The sequence below is a fragment of the Artemia franciscana genome, chromosome 6 (genome assembly GCF_032884065.1).
Source record: "Artemia franciscana chromosome 6, ASM3288406v1, whole genome shotgun sequence".
Taxonomy (NCBI): domain Eukaryota; kingdom Metazoa; phylum Arthropoda; class Branchiopoda; order Anostraca; family Artemiidae; genus Artemia; species Artemia franciscana.
In genome coordinates, this window is record NC_088868.1 from 1779954 (window position 1) to 1802084 (window position 22131).

Here is a 22131-nt window from a genome sequence, read left to right on the forward strand (position 1 = left end):
TCTTGCAGGAGTAAAATGTTATAATATTTCACTTTTCGGTTTGTTGAGTCATCCTTATCTTTCATGCTGATGATATTAAACGAGGCGATTGCGAAGGACAGTTTAACAGTCATTTTAGATTCACACTAATGCTCATGACACCAAGTAGAACACGACATTTTATTATATAATATATATGACTAACCTTGCAATCAGCGCATTTAAGATGAAATTCACAGAAGAATAACAAGACAATACGGTGCAGTGGCTGCAATTTACTGGCCTATCACATTTGGATTTCTTGTGATTGGGAGATTGACATTTGTGTTAGCAATGGAGGGGATGACTAAAAAAAATGGATATACAGAAAAATAGATAAAAAAGACGGGACACAATAACAAAAATAAACTAACAGGACAATATGAAAGTTTTGCTAATTTTTGTTGCCAGGGAAGTAGTTTACATCTTTTGAGTTTTTATTTTATTTTCTTATATAAGATAATAAATAAATTAGCACATTGTTTATTTTCTTACACTGAAATCATGGACGTGAAGTCAAGATTGAACTAGTGGTGATACTTTTGATAGTTACTATAGAGGTACTGCGGAATTCTATACTGATTCGTCCATGAATAATGAGGCTGGATTACACCTGAAAATATAAAAATGATAAATTTTAATTTTTTCTAATATGATATTTCTGAAATGTAAAAAAGACAATATCAGTAAGACTGATCCTGACATGTTATGGATCAAGATCTTATGTCCCGAAAAACTAAATACTAGGCTCCTTTAAAGAGTCAACCACGAAATTTTCTTGAAACATATTCTTAAATTTTCCAAAATTTATAAGAAAGAGATGAACAAGTATGAAAAAAAAATTATGCCACGACCCCTAATTGTGATACTTGCTCCCTAGAGGAAACAGAAGTTAGACTATATAACCTTAAGTCTCACGAACCAAGTACTTGTATTATATAAATGACTATTTACCCCTTTCTAGTTCATATACTAGAGCCCCTTCTCCTACCAAATAAGACTCGTTTCGCTTATATTCAAGTATTGATATGCACAATAGAACTGATGAAACACAAAATAATTTAATTGACTCTGAAAATGTTATTGAAACAGAAGGCACTAGTATTTTTTAAGTACTCCTAGGGTTGAAATTTCACGAATAACAGATGTTTCAAGAATATTCTATGAAGGTAAATGCTGGATCGAGGGACTGGGGGGAGACTGGGAGGGACTGGATCGAGTGGAAACCAGAAACTCATTTTCTTCCCTAGCGTAGAAAAGTTTAGAAACACGGCTTCACTGCTTAAAGTTCAGGTGGGAGATATGATGAATATTCTTAGAGAAAATATATTAAATTTTGAAAATTTTATCCTTGATCAAGACGTGGAAACTCTTAAACTCTTAAAGGTATAACAACATCTAGGACAAAGGGTCACCATAATTTATTTAATAATGCAAATTTAATTATTGATCAATTCCAGGAACTCTTGGAAATTAAGAAATATATTGATATCTTAACTTGACCTCATTTCTAACATCGTAGAAGAATTTGAGCTTAATATTGACAATTCTAGTAAGAAAAGGGCCATTTTACCTATAGTGGGGCAGATCAAAGAAGTTCTATTTGGTTTAAGTTCTACAAGCACTGTGGAAAAAATTATCAGACATATTAGAAGAACTAAGCAATGACCAGGAAAAGGATACAAAATTCCTTTCTGTATCAACGTCGTTAATCTCAGAATTAGAAATTTCTCTTAATAAAATGCGTCACGAAGCCTTTGACCAAGTAAGCCAATCGTTTAAAACCTTTGAATCTGAACTGTCTGATAATGCCTTGAAAATAATTTCTTCCTTGTTTGTAAACTTCGCCCAAATACACAATGCAGTTGAGAAAATAACTACTAATATTACAAATAAATTAGAATGTTTTTGCTTTCATTTGAAACAATCGTCGAAAGGTCTGAATGGTAATTTCCCTGTTGGCGTTAAATCCCCAGTTAGGCTTATATCATACTTGAACTTTGTTCAGCAAAGCCTATCTAAAGGGTTTGAGTTGGCTATTGATGATTTTAGAAATGGTTTGATTATAGAAACTTTAAAGCACGTGGAATGTAGTTTAGAATTTGATTTGATTGCTTGTTTGCGACTTTCCTCTTTCCAAAGTTTTAGATTCCTTTCAACTTTACAATGCATTTGAGATCCCTGTTGCTATAAAGAATTCCCTTACTGCTTGCGTTAAGCAAAAATATTCAGTAATTACCAATGGAGAACCTTTATATTGAAATAGGAGGAGATAAATTAAGCTATATAAATTTAAACAAAAGTTTCATGTCATCCTGCTGTTACGTAAAGTCAAAAATTGTTGTAAAAGACGCTTTGTCAAAAATAAATTTCCATCATATAACTCCTGTGGATTTTCTGTATTTTTTAATACAACAGACTTGAAAAATTTAGTTTGTAATTGTAATTTAAAACTTTAAGTTCACTTTTTATTCATTCTCTGTCTGATAGTCAATTGCACTGGTATCCAAGATCATTGCTTTTCCTGAGGCCAAAATAATTTCAATGATTTAAAGAACATGAAGATTTTAACTTGGAATGTTACAACCTTGCAAAATGAGTTTCGTATCGATATTTTGATTGAAAAATTCAGCTGATTCGAACCGGAGTTATTAGAAGTTTCAGAAACTCATATCCCAGGGTTAGGAAGCAAGAAATTAGGTTATATAAAGTTTGTTTACTCAGGCAGGAAGTATGGGTTGCATAGACAGGGAGTAGGGCTAATGATGAACAAGGAAGCTGCTTGCTTAGGCTTGGAATGCATTAATAATAGAATTCTAATTTCTTATTTTAGAGACGAAGACCACACTGGCTTTCCATAACAAACAAATACAAAGCTGAATATAAATACAAAACAAAATTAAAAAAATAGGGAAAATCTTGTATACATAAATACAAAAAAAATAGGAAAATCTTTTCAAGACAGTGGGAATCAATTCTGTGAATATTTAATATCCCTCCCATATGTAAATATTTCGGCCCTCTGTCCAAGGGCCGTCTTCAGCACAATACGAGAGAAAGAGAGAGAAAAATATGTGTATATAAGTAAACTAACATTAAAAGGCGAGAATTAAAACTAATAATGTTTTTTTTTTAAACTCTTTAAAAGATCCCTAGTATCCTTACTTCAACAAAGTTCAACCAGGACTGACAAAAAGAGTGAACTGAGAAGATAAATTCATTCAAACAAAAGAGAACAAAATGATTAAGTACAATTTCTGAGAGCCAAACTTGCATTTTTAGCAGCCTGCCTTAAAGGCCTTTTCGCAACTGATTCAATACTATTTTAAAATATTTTGTTACATCATGTTTAATTAAATTTGAATATAAAGAATTTAGTGACTACTCCCCTAAGTCTCTGTTCAAAGAAATATTATTATTATTATTATTATTATTATTAATATTTATTTCGAGGCTAATTTCTATTGAATCCCGAACCACCTGTTTTATCTCAAATCAGTACTGATGCGTGAATGTTTTTCAAAAAGTATCATATGGGAGGGATTAATAAATATTCACAGAATCGATTTCCACTGTCTTGAAAAGATTTTCCCTATTGTTTCAACTTTGAATTTGTTTGTTATGGAATATTACAGAGGATCTGGAAGATGCAGCTAGACGGTGTAATAGTAAAGTATTGTACTGGCATGTTAATAAATTGAGATTAAAGAGGGAGTAGTTAAAAATATAAAGAGGGAGTAGTAAATCCAGCCGTGTCCCAGTTAATAGTAGGAACGGGGCCACAATTAGTGATAAGGAAACAGTTAAAGACAGATGGGTACAATATTTTGAGAATGGGCTAAACCGAGATACAGTTGCGGTAAAGGATGCAGAGAAAAATGTAAAAGTTTTTGAAAGAAAATTTGTTTTGTAAACAAGAATTAGCGACAGTACTAAAAGCCTTAAAAATTATTTAGGCTCCAAGCTCTGATAGTTTGGTAAATGAATAGGTTGACTCTGATGTTAAAAAAATTCTACTGAAGATTACGATTATGATTTTTGAAAAAGGGAAAGTACCTAACGATTGTAGGATCCCTTACTTATACCACTGTATAAGAAGGATGATGTCACTGAGTTTTGTGATTATGGAGGTATTAATCTGGTATCTGTAGGTAGTAAATTACTTAGTAATAGGACACTTTTTAGACTGAGAGCTGCTGTAGACAAAGTTTTCAGAGTAGAATAGCTCGGTTTTAGAAAAGATAGAGAACGTGTAGACCAAAATTCACTCTTAAGTTAAAAACTGAGAAGGGGCTTGGTTTTCAAACACCTTTGGTCGTCAGTTTTATCGACTTTATGAGCAAGCGTTCACTTTTGTTGATAGAAGAGCTTTGGCAAAGATTTTATCCTGGTAAAGTATACAAGACAAATAGATTAAAGTGATTTGTGGTATGAGAATAGTGATTAGAGAGTGGTATGAGAATAGTGATTATGAGAATTAAGTGATTAGTGATATGAGAATAACACTGTTACGATTGAGGTAGGAAAAATGGTTAACATGAAGTTAACCATTAAAATGAAGTTAAAAATGAAGTTAGCAACTGGTTTTGTATTAAATCAGGAGTTAAGCAGAGTTGTGTTCTATATACCTTTCTCTGGATTATTTTGAATTTTGTCTTAAGGAGCTTAGGAAAGGCAGTTTGAGATCAAGGATTCAAAAGGGGAGGAAAAAATCTCCTGGACTTGAATTATGCTAATTATTTAAGCATCCTAGATGAAAGTCTGAGCAAAATGAACGAACTTTTAGTGGTTTTACGAGTTTAGGGTGCCAGAATAGTCTTACAATTAATGTTAAGAAGACTAAGTCACTAAGACTAGGAAAAAGTAAAGATGAAATGGTGACATTGGGTAGTGAAAAGAATGATCGGGTGAGCAACTTCACTTACCTTGGTCATGTTATCATAATGACGGTGGAAGCAGTGAAGATGTTTAAAGCAGAATATCCAAAGCTCAGCGGTTTTTGTTGTTTTTTTCACAGTTATGAAAATTTTGGAAGAATACAAAGATAAGTCTTCAAATTAAGATTAGAAGATTAGAAGGTACAGTGATGACAGTGGTCAAATATGTCTCTGAAGCATGGGCACTCCAAAAAGCAGATGAAGGTTTACTAGATGTTTTACAGAAAAACTACGTAAGGATTGTTCTGGGAACCCCGTTGACAGACCGTATTTCAAACAGCAGGCTGTACAAAAAATTTGGTTCAATCCCGCTTTCTAGGACTATAATGAAAGAAAGGTTAAGATGGCTAGGGCACGTTCTGCGGGTGAAGAATGACAGATTGTCAAAGGTTGTCCTTTTCGGCCTTAGGCTAAATAGAAAGCAGGTTGTCCTCGTCTGGGGGAGGATGTTATAAAGAAAGATTGAAAAGAAATGGGAACTTCCTTGGAGGACGTAAAGAGGGAGGCTCTTACCTTGGTTTGCCAATTGCTTCTAATTTAACGCATACTAGGACCCTACTGCTTGAGTTTTTAAGTGAAAGACTGCGAAAGGCGTATGAACTTCTTGTTTCATGTAAATCCAGGTATAAGCGGGTAATTCTAGGAAGGATATACAATGTATTTTCTGTGCCCCATCTAATAGCATTAGCACCCTTTAAGAACGCTGGTCTTGCTTTATGAATACGCTAGATCGTGAAAATAGTTTGTTTATTGTAGTTTATTTTGTTGTATTTTCTTTTTTTGTGAGATTTAAGTGAATGCATCTTTTCTTTTTCCTTTGTTTTGTCATTACTCCATGTTAGCACTATGTTTGTCTTTTGGGAAACGAAATAATTGCAATAATAATACATATATATATATATATATATATATATATATATATATATATATATATATATATATATATATATATATATATATATATATATATATATATATATAATGAAAAGAGAAATCACCAATGCAACAGCACGAACACAAAAAAAAAGAAAAAAAAAAAGAGAAACAGAAGGAGAAAAGGAAGACTGTTTTCCTAAATTAGCGATTAATATAGACCAGCACTTGAATGAGACCTTAACCCTACTCATCCATACAATCACATAGGTTAAATAGCATAGCCATACACAATCAACCATAAAGAATAATCCATGGACAGGCAGTCATGTCGTCAATAAGTATAAGTCGTCATTTACCAAACAATAAAAACAATAAAGACAAATAATTCAGAGGCAACAACCCAACACAAGGGCTCATCAGGAGAATACACTTGTCCATGGGGCTCTGTCCCATTAAATTCTCTACCCAGCCAAGTGTTGTGGCTACCACAGAATATCCATGGCATCCCCGTGTAAGGTATCACCCCCAAAATACATGCCTATGAAAGAAAAAAAAAACAGCAAATGTAAAACAACCAAGTAACATCAAAACAAGCTTATCCTATTAATATATCCCTCTTTTTAGCAACAATAGGTAAACTAAATATGATAAATTTTACCAAATCACAAATATTTACACATTGCAAAAAACCTGAATTAACTAAAAAATTATAGAATTCATCTTTACCACGTGACTAATTTTAAAAAAAATCCGCTCTATTAGAGACACAATTCAAAATAAATGGCGCTGCAACATCATTTCTCGAGCCTCCGAAATTAGTTGAAAATTTCTTTAAGTATTTCCAGATAATTCCTTTGATATTTATTTAAGAGTTCGTTATAATGAAAAAAAAATTTTTAAATTACCAAGTTAATTTATTTGCAGAAAAACCTCTTGATATCAATTTTTGGCTTAAGATTTTACATCTATTTTTAAAATCAATATAATTACTACAAATCCTTGCATAACGAAGTAACTGTGAGAAAAACGCTGAATATGTGATATTTGAGTGTATATTACTTTCAGGGAATGGGAAACTAATCACTTCAAAATCAAAATCATCCGTTTTATTATACATTTTAAAATTTAATTTATTATTATCACAAATGTTAATATTTAAATCTAAGAAATGATCTTCATGACCGGCGCCATGACTAGGTTCAAGATTAAGCTCTGATGGATATATATTTTTAGAAATATCAATGAAATCCTTACAATTTAAGACCAAAATATCATCTAAATATCTTTTATTATTTGACAAAATATGTTTTAAATTATTTGGATTATTCTTAGCCATCATATATTTATATTCTATTTGACTTAAAAACAAGTCAGGTATAAATGAGCTGGCATTCCCCCCCATGGGAATTCCCACAATTTGCTTGTACAAATCACCACCAAATCTTATATAAGTATTGTATAAAACAAATTTTAATAACTCAAAAATCATATCCAAGCTGTAACATCTCAAGTTAACTGTAGTATTAAAGCAATTTGTCCATATAGCTTTTTTATTATAAGTGTCTATTTTTAAGAACCTTTTACTAGATAAGAGGAAAGATTTCTTGATAACATTTTTTAAATTATCTAACAGTACATGAAGTAATAAATTAGTATACATTGTTGCAAAATCGAAAGACTCAATTCTTTTAGCTGAAACCATTGTTGAAGAATCTATCACCTGCAGTGAATTGTTAACACTCCAATATGGATTAAAATTCGAAAATTTTTTAATACCAGAACAATAGGTTTTAAGTTTATTTACAATTTCCTTTAAAATTAAAGAGAGGTCAGTAGCAGCAATGCGAATTGGACATTTAGCTGCTCCACGTAGATAACTTCGAAGACCACACTGCCTTTCCATGACAAAAGTAAAACAGTTCAAAATAGGGATGATACCTTTTTATTGACAGTGAAATATAAAATTATTTAACTGGATATTTCGAACACATATACAGTGTTCATCATCAGCAGTAAAACTAAAAGACATGAATAAAAATAAACAAAATTTATACCTAATAAACTAATTACATATAGTTTATTGCTCTTATTTTTTTTAATGCAACAGCCGAGGCAAATCTCCTTGACCTTTTCGGTTCCGGTTTATTAGATTTAACTGACGTATTACGTGGACAGAGGTCATAGCTCTTAGGTGAAGTGATATTTACTTTATTTGACCTCAGTAAATTATCATAAATTGAGTTCAATCCAAATTCACCTGTATCTCTGCTTTGGAATTATTCTTGAATAGAATTTTTTTTTAATTTCGATTGTTTCCCTGAAAGTTTGCTTTAAACCTTGGTCCCTAGAAATCAAAGAAACATTTTCAAACATAATAGAATGATTTGGAAAATTAAAGATATGCTCCGAGAGGGCCGACGTGAAATCTTCAGGTTTGGTATTTTGCTTTAAAGACGATGAAATGGAATTATGATGTTGTAGCAATCTCGTTCTTAAATTCTGGTTAGTACCTCCCACATAAGAGATTCCACAAGTACATGAAATTTTATAAACCCCACTTTGTTGCTCTACGGAAGTCCGATCTTTTCCAGAATTAAAAAAACTAGCCAAAGTATTACTACCTCTTAAAGCTACCTTTTTTTTAACCATTATTTCGTAAAATTCTTCTAAGTTTTTCACTCAAACCTGGAACATATGGTAGAGAACAAAAGATATCTTTCTTTTCTGTTGTTTCCAGAATATCGTCAGAACATTCTAGAAATTTTTTCCTTCTTTTCGAAAAAGTCTGGTCAATTAACCAACCCGGATAATGGTTACTTATTAAAATGTCTTTTAGCAATAATAATTTCTCCTCAATGAATTTTGGAGAACAAATTCTAAAAATGCGGTCAGTTAAAGATATGATTAAACCAATTTTTACTTGGCGGGCATGACCGGAGAAAAATGACAAAAATCTGTTATTGTTAGTAGGTTTTCTGTAAATCTTAAAATCCAGACTATTTTCATTTTTTAAAAGAAGGACGTCCAGAAAAGGAAGTTTATTATCCTCTTCTAATTCTATTGTAAATTTTAAATCCCCTCCCCAAAAATTAAGATGTTCTAAAAAACTTTTCAATTCCTCCACCCCATAATTCCATACTGAAATTATGTCATCCATATATCTCCCCCAAAATTTATGTTTAAAAAAATATGAATCTAACGCTATTGTTTCAATATTTTCTACAAAACAATTTGCTAATAAAGGACTTAAAGGGGCCCCCATAGGTAAACCATTTACTTGTTCGAAAAAACCCCCTCTGAATTGAAAAAAAAATAAGAGAACACATTGCACAACCTAACTAAACTCATTATTACACCGACCTCCAAAACTGTTTCACAACCAATTAAGTCCAAATTTCTTAGTATCTTTCTCTCAAGAAGAAATTCTGCGGCTTTTACATCAATACTCGTATACATTGACACTATGTCGAAACTTGAAATTATAGAATTCGAAGAAATCTCAACTTCTTTTAGTTTTTTTACAAGTTCTGACGAATTCTTAATGTAAGAAATTTGTGTAGACATGAGTAGTTTACACAATGACACTAGCCACTTACTCAGAGCACTTGTTGGTAACTTGTTACTCGCAACAATTGGTCGTAATGGCAGATTTGGCTTATGTGTCTTTGGAAGTCCATATAATTTAGGGCAAAAAGAACCTCTTGGTAAGAATTTGTAGAAAAAATGAGGTGTAATCTTCCCTTCTTCCTTCAAACTCTTTAACTCGTTCTTAAACTTCTTTGTGTATGAGTCCGTCGGGTCAAAAGAAAGTTGTTTGTACGTTTTTTCATCTTTCAGTAAAGCATTTAATTTTGAATCGTAGTCCTTGGTGTCCATTACCACTAAAGTGTCACCCTTGTCTGCTTTTGTAATAATAATAGATTCATCCCTCCTTAAATTATTAAGAATCTTTATGTCTTTGATAGAATTGTTAGGGATTTCTGGTTTTAAAGCAAACTCTGACAGGGCTTTAACAGTAGAAGCTCTTACTAGGCTAACATCTTTAATTAGGATGGGGTTTCTATGTAAAGATGTTTCTATTGAAGAGATACTTTCCTCTACTGGTACTCTATTAGTTTTAAAACAAAATTTTGGACCTTTTTCTAATGCGGACTTTTCTTGTAACGTTAAGGTCCTCGATGAAAAATTAATTACACCTGGTCCAAGAGTTGACGAAGGTATTACGGCTTTATTTTCATATAATTTTGAAAACTTTTTAAGTAATCTTTCTCTGGAAAGGTGAAAGTCATGATTGAAATGATTTCTTGCTGTTTGTTGAATAAAACAAAAATCACTTGCACTCACCTTTTTTGATATAATATTTTCCAGGAAAAGTTTATCTTTCACTAATAAAGCTCCTTTTCTCCTTTTATCTTTAATCAGATGATTTAAAGTCTTGAATTGTAGACCTCGTTCGAACTTTTTTCCTTTAAAAGTGTCTAGATGTAGATTAAATTTTATTGAAGGTGGCAAAATCCTTTTCTTCTTACATTTATGAAGAAAATCTTGTTGATTTATAACATTTGCATGTCTCTTATGGGTGTTAATATACTTAGACACCTCCTTGGTCACATTATCTCCATATACTCGACGTAGATAAATTCGAAGACCACACTGCCTTTCCATGACGAAAGTAAAACAGTTCAAAATAGGGATGATACCTTTTTATTGACAGTGAAATATAAAATTATTTAACTGGATATTTCGAACACATATACAGTGTTCATCATCAGCAGTAAAACTAAAGAAATGAACAAAAATAAACAAAATTTATACCTAATAAACTAATTACATATAGTTTATTGCTCTTATTTTTTTTAATGCAACAGCCGAGGCAAATCTCCTTGACCTTTTCGGTTCCGGTTCATTAGATTTAACTGACGTATTACGTGGACAGAGGTCATAGCTCTTAGGTGAAGTGATATTTACTTTATTTGACCTCAGTAAATTATCATAAATTGAGTTCAATCCAAATTCACCTGTATCTCTGTTTATGGAATTATTCTTGAATAGAATTTCTTTAATTTCGATTGTTTCCCTGAAAGTTTGCTTTAAACCTTGGTCCCTAGAAATCAAAGAAACATTTTCAAACAAAATAAAATGATTTGGAAAATTAACGATATGCTCCAAGAGGGCCGACGTGAAATCTTCAGGTTTGGTATTTTGCTTTAAAGACGATGAAAAGGAATTATGATGTTGTAGCAATCTCGTTCTTAAATTCTGGTTTTACTTTAGCTGCTCCAGCAGTAAACCGTGGTTTAGGGGGATTCTTATGAATTTTACAGTCCAATATAGGAAAGGGAACTTTTTATCATTGTCATTTATTTTAATATTAAAATTTTTAAAAAAGTATTTCTTCAATCTTTTCAATTAAATTCTCATCCTCTAAATTTACCTTTTCGTAAACATTAATTGTGTATAACTCCCTTTTTAAGATATCACAATACAGCTTCTGACAAATTATGGCAAAATTATTATTAGCTTTATCCATTGGCACAATTACAAATTCATTCTATTGATTAGCAATTGCTTGTTTAATCTTTGCATTATAAAATAATGATTTAGTATTACTATTTTTTAAGTTGGAATATATTTTATTTCTTATTCTACTAATAATTAAATTCTTCCAACTATGAAAACTCTCTTTATTTTTATTCTCTTTCTTACACCACTTATCAATAAATAAATCAAAATCATTTTCCAAGCCATCAAGAACACTCGATGGTTTCAGATGATGAGAAAGACGGAAATTATCCCCTTTATTCATTATAATTTTAAGATCATCTTGCTTTATTATTGACAAGTCCCCTGTTATAACATGTTTGTAAGTAGGAATTACAAATGGGCCAAGTTGCTTACAATTACAAACCGGTTTCCAATTTATATCACTATCTAATCTTTTTAGTATTAAATTATAATTAAAAATAATTTACCCAATAGTTTTTGAAAATTTATAAGTTAAAACTGGACTATCATTATAATTCAAATTACTAGGAAGGGCCTGTTTCACATGCCGCTGATTTAAAATTTCTGGTAAATTAATATCTGGTAAATTATATATATATATATATATATATATATATATATATATATATATATATATATATATATACATATGAATATATATTTTTATATTCGTTCGGAATCATTTTTCTTATTTTTAATTTTGCTTGCGTCATAGACTAAAAACGATAAGACCACCCCGGGGAAAAATGTTGCTATTATTCCTCATCATATGCATGTTAACATAATGTCACTCACGGGAATTTTTCTTTTTCTGGTAGAATTCAGTTTTTTTATTCTCTTTACATTTCTTTTATGCCACGTAAATTTGTTTCATTCTAGGGTAGCTAAAAACTTTTGAGGGGAATCTATTTTTTCTTCCTGTGTATCTTTGCACACTCTAAAGTAATACTTTCCATTCCAAGGTAAGAAAATCGGCAATTTCAACTGAGTTAAATAATACTGACTTGAATTCAATTTCCCCTTCTTCTTTATCTTTTTCAGATTCCCATGCTCTATATTGATACAATCCTTAATTTCATTGTGATTTAATTTCCTAGCTATAGATTTTGCTGAGCTACATTCTCAATAGATCTTCAATGCTATTCTTTTTTGTTTCTTGATCTGTGCCTTTCCTCTTTGATCTTCTGAGCTATTTGTCATCTATGGTCATTTAGCAGATGATGATCTTGATAGGGCCATAGAGAATTTTGGAAGGTAAATTTTTGCTCTTGAAAGGAATATAATCGTAATGTCAATGACATGAATTTGTCTATTCCAAGATTAAAGTTCTAAAAAAGAAATTCCTATAATTTTGACTTATCTAAATCGCTTCTATTTACCACAAAATTCAAGGTGCCTCGGGTACCACCAACCATTGAAGAAGGGTTTAAAGTCATATAGAATACCTGATGATGGTATCGGTGGCATCTGAAAGAGAAGTTGAAACAAACTTAGGTTTCACGAGGTGATTTGAGTTGAAAATAGAGCTTGATGAGTAAGGTGAATGAACCAGGCATTACTCACAAAGTCATCCCATCGATCCCTCAATTCGAGCCTTTCCAGTGACTGCAAATTTAGAGATAATAATGGTCATAAAATTAATTAATCTTACTGGAATAGAATTGAAATTCATTTTTGCTAATGGGTAAGTGATATACAACTTCAGTCAAACATTAAAGCACATTCAAGTTTATCCCAATGCTCAAAGCTCCTTAAAAGGTAACATTCTATAACTGTGATGTCTAGAATAATTATGGATGTCCGAATTTAAGTAGTTTTGACTAAAAATGTTTTATACAAAATTTTATTATTATTTTTTTCAGTTTCGTTTGCTATAATTAGCTTAAAGATTAAGAATATTAGCTTGTTACAAAATATCTAAAGCATTATATAGAATTTACAATCTTTATAACAAAATACATAGGCACTATAACTACTTCTTATATTACTGTAAATTTAATTGTTGCACTGTATAATGAAGTTTAAATATAAATAACTATTGAAATTTGTTACTTGGGGCTGTGGTGTACCATCGTCTGTTGCCTCCTGTTGTATTTTGAACTCCTGATAGAGTGCCATTAGACGACAATGTTAACATGATGGGAGGTGCTTCTGTTGTCATATTTAAAAATAGTGTAGTAGCCTCTGTGTCTGATGTTGTAGTCGTTGTTTTTGTTGTCGTTGTTGGCCTTGTAGGCTCTGGTGGTAAGCCACCCTTAGGGGTTGTTGGCTTTGGTGGGGGTGTTCCAGCCACAAGTGCCCCTAGCCAAAAAATAGGGACGACTGAAACAAATAAAACAACCGTCTAATTCTAACATCGTAAGAGAATCTAACAAGATGTGATTGAATACAAGTAGGTTAGTGAAATGGGCCCCTTTGGTCTCTAACTGACACCTAAACTTTAAAATGTATACCTACCAGCTATCTTACCATATTAATCATATCAATTGCCTTTTTGTGTCTTTTGAAACATATCCTTCTATATTAACAAAAAGGCAAATGAATTCCTGAGTACATGTGTACATGAGAGGCTTTTCTTTACCAAATGATTAAGTTATTCTAAAGTAAGCTTTAATGAACTAGCCGCAAATCAACAGACACGGAATAGAATTAAGCATGTGATAACTTAAAATTGAACAAACTAACTTCATAAAGACAATATTAGATGAAAATGAAATATTAAACTATTTGACGTAGATTTCATAATTTTGTGAATAAGACGTTACATAGATTAACTTACTTCGAGCAACAACAATACCTCTGCAATTTGTCCTCTACAGGGCGAATTACCGATTATTAAAACTTTCCCAGACGTTTTAAACACCCTAGGTTTTTTTTCAGACATCCTCAAAAGAGTTTATTTGTCTTCCATTTTTCAAACCCCTGGACTATTTCAACGGTTGTATGAATAAATTTGATCAAAATAAATAAATAACAAATAGTTCATTTTAGTAAATAATACATAAATTTATTTTATATATATGATATAGATTATATGTAATACATAATATAGTAATATAGTTAGCAGTAAATAAGCAGATAAATACATAGTAATAAAAGCAATAAAAAATAAAATAAATTAATCATTAGAATTTAGTAATTTGATTTCTAAGAAACTACCTTTCAACTTATGGCCAAGTTCACCGGCAACATTTATTGGAAAGATGTCAAGCAGCTGTGCAATTTATTTTCTAAGAATTAAAGTGCGGCTCCTACGGCTCCTGTTTAATATGTATTGAAGTCCCCTCCTCCTTTCTCAATTTTATTTGAACAAGAGAGACAAAGCTAGGAAGGCCCACGCAAGCAATACAATGCTATTCGTGTCAGGTTGATTTGTGAGCAAGTTTTTCGATAGAAAAACTATTTAAACAAAAATTAAGAACCAGTCAAACCTGACCCTAGTAGATATAAAGTCCTATAATAATTTAATCTTAGGGAAGGGTAAAAATATTATTTATGAACATAACAAAATAAAAAAAATAATAAAATATGTATTCACAACAAAAGTAAAAATAAAAATGTTGCAGTTGATGAATGAAACGAACGTTAAAACAACAGAAACTAAAATTAATAATTCACTCAAACTCAAATAAAACTGAAATCACCACGTAAGGAATAGGGGGTACCAACTCATAGCTCTTCTAAAGGTTCATTCTTTACCTATTCCGTACAAATTGAAAAATTATTTATGTTAAACATTACTTTTACTATAGCTATAATATTGACTCATAATAGGATATAGAAACTAATTGCAATTAGCATCATTATTTATTAAAAATTTAAATTTTAACAGTTTTACGGTTCGTCGTATTTTTATTATGATTTCTCTGTTTTATGTGCTTTATTTGTGAAAGAAAAGCTAATTTTGAAATATACATTATTTTAACAATAATCTGATGTCATCCAGGCAGAGCGATATCAATGGGAAGAGGTACGTTATTAACCTCATCTACAAACCCATATTAGCCCTGTGACATTATTCTTTGCAATAAAATTTCCTTTTAATTACTTTATCAAACAGTTCATGATAAAGAGCTGTAAGTAAGGAGCAATACGACTCTATAGTAACCTAAACTTTAAGAAACAGAATCTTGATAACAATAGATGCATCAAAAGAACATAATTAGATGATGATTCAAAATACAAAAATTCATATATTTGGACATTACACATAAAAACTATGAGCCTGAGAAAATTTGCTCGATTTTGAAAATGGGAAGAAACACCCCAAAAATTTCAAGTAATGCTTACAAAAATCACACCATCAGGTTCAACTTAATAGGAAGCTCCACTGTAGAGGTTTCAAGCACCTATATACAAAATCGAGGAATTTTCCAAATTTTTTTTTGCCAGAAAAAAACCACAAGTGCGTGTTTTTTTCTTGTTTTCCTGAGGGGCGGATCATATAAAAACAATTACTCCAAAAGATCGGGAGATGGATCATTTGATCGAAAACCAAAGGCTCTAGTACCCTTTTAATGTGACCAAACATATTGGATAGTAGCTACCCCTCGCCCATTTTTTTCCAAAGTTGTCCGATCAAAATTTTAAGAAACCTATTTTATTCAGTATAGCTGAAAAATTCAATAGCTATGCCTTTGGGGATAACAAAATCCCTCCCCCCAACAGTCCCTGAGGAAAGGGCTGTAAATTACCAAATATACCCATTGTTTATTTACACTAATTTTCAGTGAGGAGGAAAATGTACGGAGGGAATCTTACGAGATATTGTTTCACATTGGAGGAACTTTTCACTGAAAAAATTTCCGTAAGGGGAGTGTGGTGTGTCAGAATAATTGGAAAAACATTCAAAAATTAAATATAAAGAAATGAAGCTAAATTAAGGAGCAACATTAATACTCAAAACGACCAGAAATTATTCCTCATGTAAAATAGCTATAACCCCCCCCCATCCCCACCCCTAACAATATCTTGATCCTTGCGCTAAAGTTTGACTGTTGTCCTAATTTATTTATGAACGACTTGTGAAACACAAGAGTTGTTTGAATTATAATTACAAGCTTAGTAAATTATAATTGATAATTAGTAAATTATAATTATAATTGAATTATAATTACAAGCTTAGTAAAAGTGCTAAAAAAAAACTTAACGCGACGAGCAAAGTAACCCCCTCATTTACGAAATTTTTGTTTTGAGTTTTAATGTTTCTCCTACCTCTCAGTTGAAAAAAACATATTTTTTATTCAATGACGAATAACTATATAATAAATAAGAAGGATTTTTTATCAAGAGTCGAATTTTTATCATTATATTTGAATAAAATAGAACAAAAGTTAATTTAAAAAGAACCTCCGAAAAACCAATTTTTCAAAAAGAAATAAGCGACTACATTTAACTAACAAAGCAAATAAAAAGGTGTCCAATGTAGGAAGCGATAGAATTTGTTGCACCTGTAGTGAATTCTAAGCCACCTTTTCACTCAAATGATGTGAAAGTGTCCATCCCTATGTAGCATAAAATATTAAAATCACTTAAATCAAGGAGGCACACTCGTGCCTCTATAAAGAGGCGACACACGACAATGTTAAGCGATCTTCGGTTCCAATGGTTGCAGACGGATGGGGAGAGTTGCATTTCGTAGCCCGAGCTCCAACTCAGAAACCTGCAAAATTTCATCCCCCTCCAACTTTTTCTTCATGGGGAAAATCTGGCCGAAAGTTTCGACCTGTCAACCCAAGCCCCCCTTTAACGTTGTCCGATCGGGCTGAAATTCACAAGTTAAGGTCCCCTAGGGCCCAGGAGCTTATCCGTGAAATTTCAGCTTGATCCGATAACTCCTTCCCTGTTTTCCACAAACCACGCATAGCCACTTAAAATTCATTTACTTTTTTTTCCTAGACGCCTACAGGTCACATCCGACATCGGATCTGGGTGTACGAAGACTCATTCGATGCGGAATTCTCCGAGTAAGTGCCCATGAAAGTTTCGTAGGAAAATCTTAACCCCCCGAAAGTTTCGACCCTCCAACCCCCCCACCCCTTTTAACGTTGTCCGATAGGGCTGAAATTCACAAGTTAAGGTCCCCTACGGCCCAGGAGCTTATCCGCGAAATTTCAGCTTGATCCGATAACTCCTTCCCTGTTTTCCAGAAACCACCCATTAGCTATTCAATTAACGGATTTCTCTCCGTAAGAGCCCATGTTAATTTGAAATTTTTAAAAGCTATTGAGAAGTTATATTTACACACATGCAAGTTATTAGCTCAGTTGGTAGAGCGTGAGACTTTTAATCCTCGGGTCAAGGGTTCAAGTCCCTTACGGGCGGTTTTTTTTCACAACATCAAAAAAATTTTGATAACACCTGGACAGCTTATCATTTGAGAGATAACAGAATATTAGCTTCTTATGAGCAAAAGAAACATTTCGGTCATTCTATCTATTTTTTTTTCTATTTTATACAATGATTTAAAAGCGGGGGGGGGGGTTCCTCTCCTAATTCCTGTACGAGGAGTACAGGAATTATTAAATTACATCCACCATGGATTGTAGAAAAACGTACAGAAATAATATGAAAAAAACTTCGTTTTCTTAAAGAGTTAAAGAGGCTGCGTCCCAAAGTCGAACCTTAAAACGTACAGGAATTAGAAGAGGCAGTTGGGGGGCTGCCGCCCCCCAAACCCCCAGCTTTTAAAGACTCTTTTGTACAGGTTTTTTTTTGTGGGGGGACTTCATTGTTACTAATTACTAGTTTCGGCGCAATGGTTCTCCTGTCCTCTTGTGTTTAACATTTTTCGAAGTTATTCCATTATTCATTCATTTCAATGTTTTGTTAATTAAAAGAGGGCCTTTCCCAAGCCAAGAGCGGGGGGTTAGCAAAAAAACAAAAAACCTGTAACAAAAGAGTCTTTAAAAGCTGGGGGTTTGGGGGGCGGCAGCCCCCAAACTGCCTCTTCTAATTCCTGTACGTTTTAAGGTTCGACTTTGGGACGCAGCCTCTTTAACTCTTTAAGAAAACGAAGTTTTTTTCATATTATACTTATAAAAAACTAAAAAACTAGAGGTAGAGCATGACCACCACAGCCGGGGAACTATTCTTTGTAGAATGGAGGGTGGCCGAAAACTTATTCAACTTTCGTTTTCAGCCAGTTTAAATGGAAGTGTTTTTTTTCCGTAGACACAGAAGGCGTCATTTCAAATTTTTTCCCTGGGATTGCCTATCCTCCTTACATGCTTGTGGAACATCTGTAGATAAACACTGTGTTCTAAGAAATTTCTTATAACATCGTAGAAGGGGGGAGGGGGGGTTCACAAATGATTGTCTACATTCAAGTATTTCTAAATAAATATTTCATAGGCACAAATTTGCTTACCGATAAACATCATTCTAATAATATTTTTCTCCAGAATATAAAATTTAAATGTAAAAAATTAAATTTAAATGTAAAGAGGAGAGAAAAACCATATGAAGCATAGCGTCCTGTGCGTTTTAATTTTATTTGTGATTGTTTTAAAATTGTCTGAAGCATACTCCTTAGCTCTTTATTTTTACCTTGGATTTACTGTTTCTTTGCTATTCATTTCAGTATTCACATGGGTATAGTTTTGAAAAACGCAATAACTGTCTCTTGAAAAAACTTGAGGGAGATTAAACAAAAAAAATATAAAAAAATAGGACGGGAGATGTAAAGAAAAATATTTATAAAGAAATAGGAAATGTAGAAGGAAAAAAGAACACGAAGGATGGCACGGATATTGAAAAGCAGGGAGAAATTCAAACAATGTACTAAAATAAGATTCAGAGGGTTTGTGTTAGGTTAAATGCATGGCTAATTTTAATGAAAATAAGATAACTACGTTGTGATTATTGCCATTAACATTTTCAATTAGTGAAACATATGAATTATAGCCATTATATCAATACAATTGATAACACAGTAAAATTTAAACACGAGTTTAAATACAAAGAATAATAATACTCAGAAACCGTCACAAAATATTAAAATGGAAATTACCGACAAATAAGAAAGTAAAAACGTAGGGTGAGATAAGTTGATAGTAAAGGTTGAAGAGATCAAGACGGTCTGGGTTAATAGGTCCAAAGAAACGATCCAAAGGGTCCAACGAAGTTGTATTCCCGAAGGTTAAATCATTCGTTACAACCTCAGTTGTAACAGTTGTTACGGCTTGTGTTGGTACGTTTGCTAGTAAATCCTCCATAACTAAACTAATTGTACACTTTGCCTCTATATATGGACTAATATAAATTTCTTAGCTCTATCCCAAGCATGTTTTACAAAAGGAAAGTGACCCAATTACGCCAGTTGAATTTTAACTAGGCTTCATAGTCAGAGGTGTAGTCTAACTTACTGCCTTATTAAGTTATTAAATACTAAAAGAAAATGTGTCTCCTAAAATAAAAGTAAAGAGTAACATTAGAAGTTAAAAAGATGAGAAACTATTATGAACATAGGGGACCCTATTTTTTACTGAATTACTCACTCTTTACGCTTCTGATGTATGCGGTTGTAAAAATTAGTTCGTATTTCAACAAAGCGCATTTTTGTTACAGTAGTTATTCTTAGATTATTTTGAAACAAATTTAAACCTTAGGATAAAGAAGAGGGAAATGAAAAGGGGACACCCCCCAAATATATTTGGAAAGAATGATGTGTAGCATGACTCTAAATTTTCAATTGATGAAGCTTGTTTCTATATTTCATTTCTGATAGATTTTATAGTATACCCAGGCTGTAATTTAAGCATTTTGCCCCTTTTCTGTATAGAGTATTTATTATTGCAAAAGATGGCATGTTTGACCTTCGATATTCAAAAGCCTAGGACCCGACCGATATTTCGGGCGATCGATATTACTGTAACGAAATGAGGGTTAGTGTCATTATTGGATATCGGAAAAGAAATTTCTGTTACCTATCGAAACGTTTTCTTTTTTAAGTGCAACTTGTCCAGAAGACGGCATCAGATATCCTCGGGTAATTTTGCTTGTTCAGTCATTGAGGGTTGGAGCCACCAGCTTAATATGACCATTGTGGAGAAAGCCGCAGAGAGAATCAAAGCAGATTTGTTGTCAATACTTGTCATTACACATTGATGCAGCTGTGTTCTAGGCTATTATGTGTTATAGCCACCACACTCAAGTTCTTTCGAAAAATGAAGTTTGGTTAATTTGAATGAAGTAAAACAAAATATAATGAAAATATGATACTTTATCTACTTAAATTATGAAAACTGAAACTTAAATATATTTGTCTAGAACCCATAAATGTCTCTTAAAATTGTGTTGAAAAGAGTTCTGCCTTCTGCCGTTACTGCCACCCGCTACATGTACTCTGCTAGGTATGATTTTAATTGATAGCGGGTGTACATCGGTTCCGTTTATTTCTCCACTTATCAGAACTTAGCATTCTCTCTACTTTTTGGGTAGATGCGCTGCTTTTTGGGTCAAAAAAATTTTTTGCCTGGCTGCCTCTTCTTACAAACTCTAAATGCCCCTCTTCAGTCTTTGACAAATCCCAAATTGTCATGTTAACATCTATAGTCAGACACTATATCCCATCAACACAGATCTCAAAATTAATTAATGTCACCTCATTGTCTGAAAAGCAGTTATTTCACTATCATTAACCAAATCTCACTTCTTGACAGAACTTAATTGTGGTGGGTATAAGATAAAAGTACCATGTCTAAATCTATGTAGGTCTTCCATCAAAACAACTAAACATAATAACCACTGGGATTCTGTTTAGCCCTTTCCAACTAATAGGTTTGTCAGTGAGGTTACCTTTTCAACATTTTTTTCCCATGAACCTTAGGTGGCTAGAATAAGAAACCACCGGTCCAACATATGCCTAGCAACACTATCTGACGGTCAAAATCTTATGGGCAGCCTAATTTACACCTAGTGAGGCATTGCTTAGTATTTTAATGGGACCCCGTGCTGTTTTTTAAGAAAAAGTAAGAAAGTTCAAAATGCTTTGTAGTTGTAGTATCTTTAACATTGTTTTTCTGTCAATTTGTTCTTTGTGTTGTAGACTACTAGTTAGTAGCATCAGAATTTTCAGATAAACATTCTTATTGGTGTCAAAAGAGTACCATGTCATCAAGATTTCTGATGAAGTCACTTTGAATACAGATGGAATTACATCTCTGGGCTGATGATTATAAGCTCTTTTAGCTGGCTTCTTGCTCACGTTCGTCTCAATGACAATTCAACCTTACCCCGGAAAGAAAGCAACAATTTTGACAAGCTTTATAAGATCATACCTCTGATTGACAAACTACACTCATGCTTTTGGAGCACTTACAAGCCTACAAACGAGCAGGCAGTTTGTTAAAGTAAGGTGAAATTTAAAGGACGCATTACTTTTAAACAGCATATGCCTATGAAGCCAATAAAAAAAAATTCTACAAGATCTGGATCAGAGCAGACATGCACTTTTTCGCTTCTGATTTTCTGGTCTACACTGGAAAGTTAGCTGACAATACCAAGTTTGGACACTGAGAAGGAGTACTTACAAAGGTCTGAGAGGTGTTTTTGACTAAGCTGTGAGGTCAGATTGAATCTGCTGAGTATTCCTAAAGGACAAACGATGTATGTCCCTTCTTTTGACGATTAATAAAGGGGGAGAAGTAACATAGATCGGTAGGAAGGAGAAAGACGGATCTGTTTCCACATTTGCATTTCCTAATTAGGTTGTCAAGTAAAACAAGTTTATGGGGTTTGTCGACAAAGCTGATATGTCTAATTCTCTCTATACAATAGACAGAAAAAGCAAAAA

General features: G+C 32.6%; 1 protein-coding gene across 2 annotated transcripts; it reads right to left on the bottom strand.

The window, feature by feature from the left end:
• Nucleotides 1–424: 424 nt before the first annotated feature.
• Nucleotides 425–19656, bottom strand: LOC136027831 (uncharacterized). Of its 2 annotated transcripts, none has more exons than XM_065705252.1 (3): nucleotides 19348–19656; nucleotides 13389–13637; nucleotides 425–631 (listed from the first exon to the last, which is right to left on the bottom strand). In XM_065705252.1, the coding sequence occupies exons 1-3, from the start codon at nucleotides 19550–19552 to the stop codon at nucleotides 546–548; spliced, it is 540 nt and encodes a 179-aa protein (XP_065561324.1). In that variant the 5' UTR covers nucleotides 19553–19656; the 3' UTR covers nucleotides 425–545. The 2 variants fall into 2 exon arrangements, with proteins under 2 accessions (XP_065561324.1, XP_065561323.1); XM_065705251.1 differs by having other exon boundaries at nucleotides 13389–13658.
• Between the last annotated feature and the right edge of the window lie 2475 nt (nucleotides 19657–22131).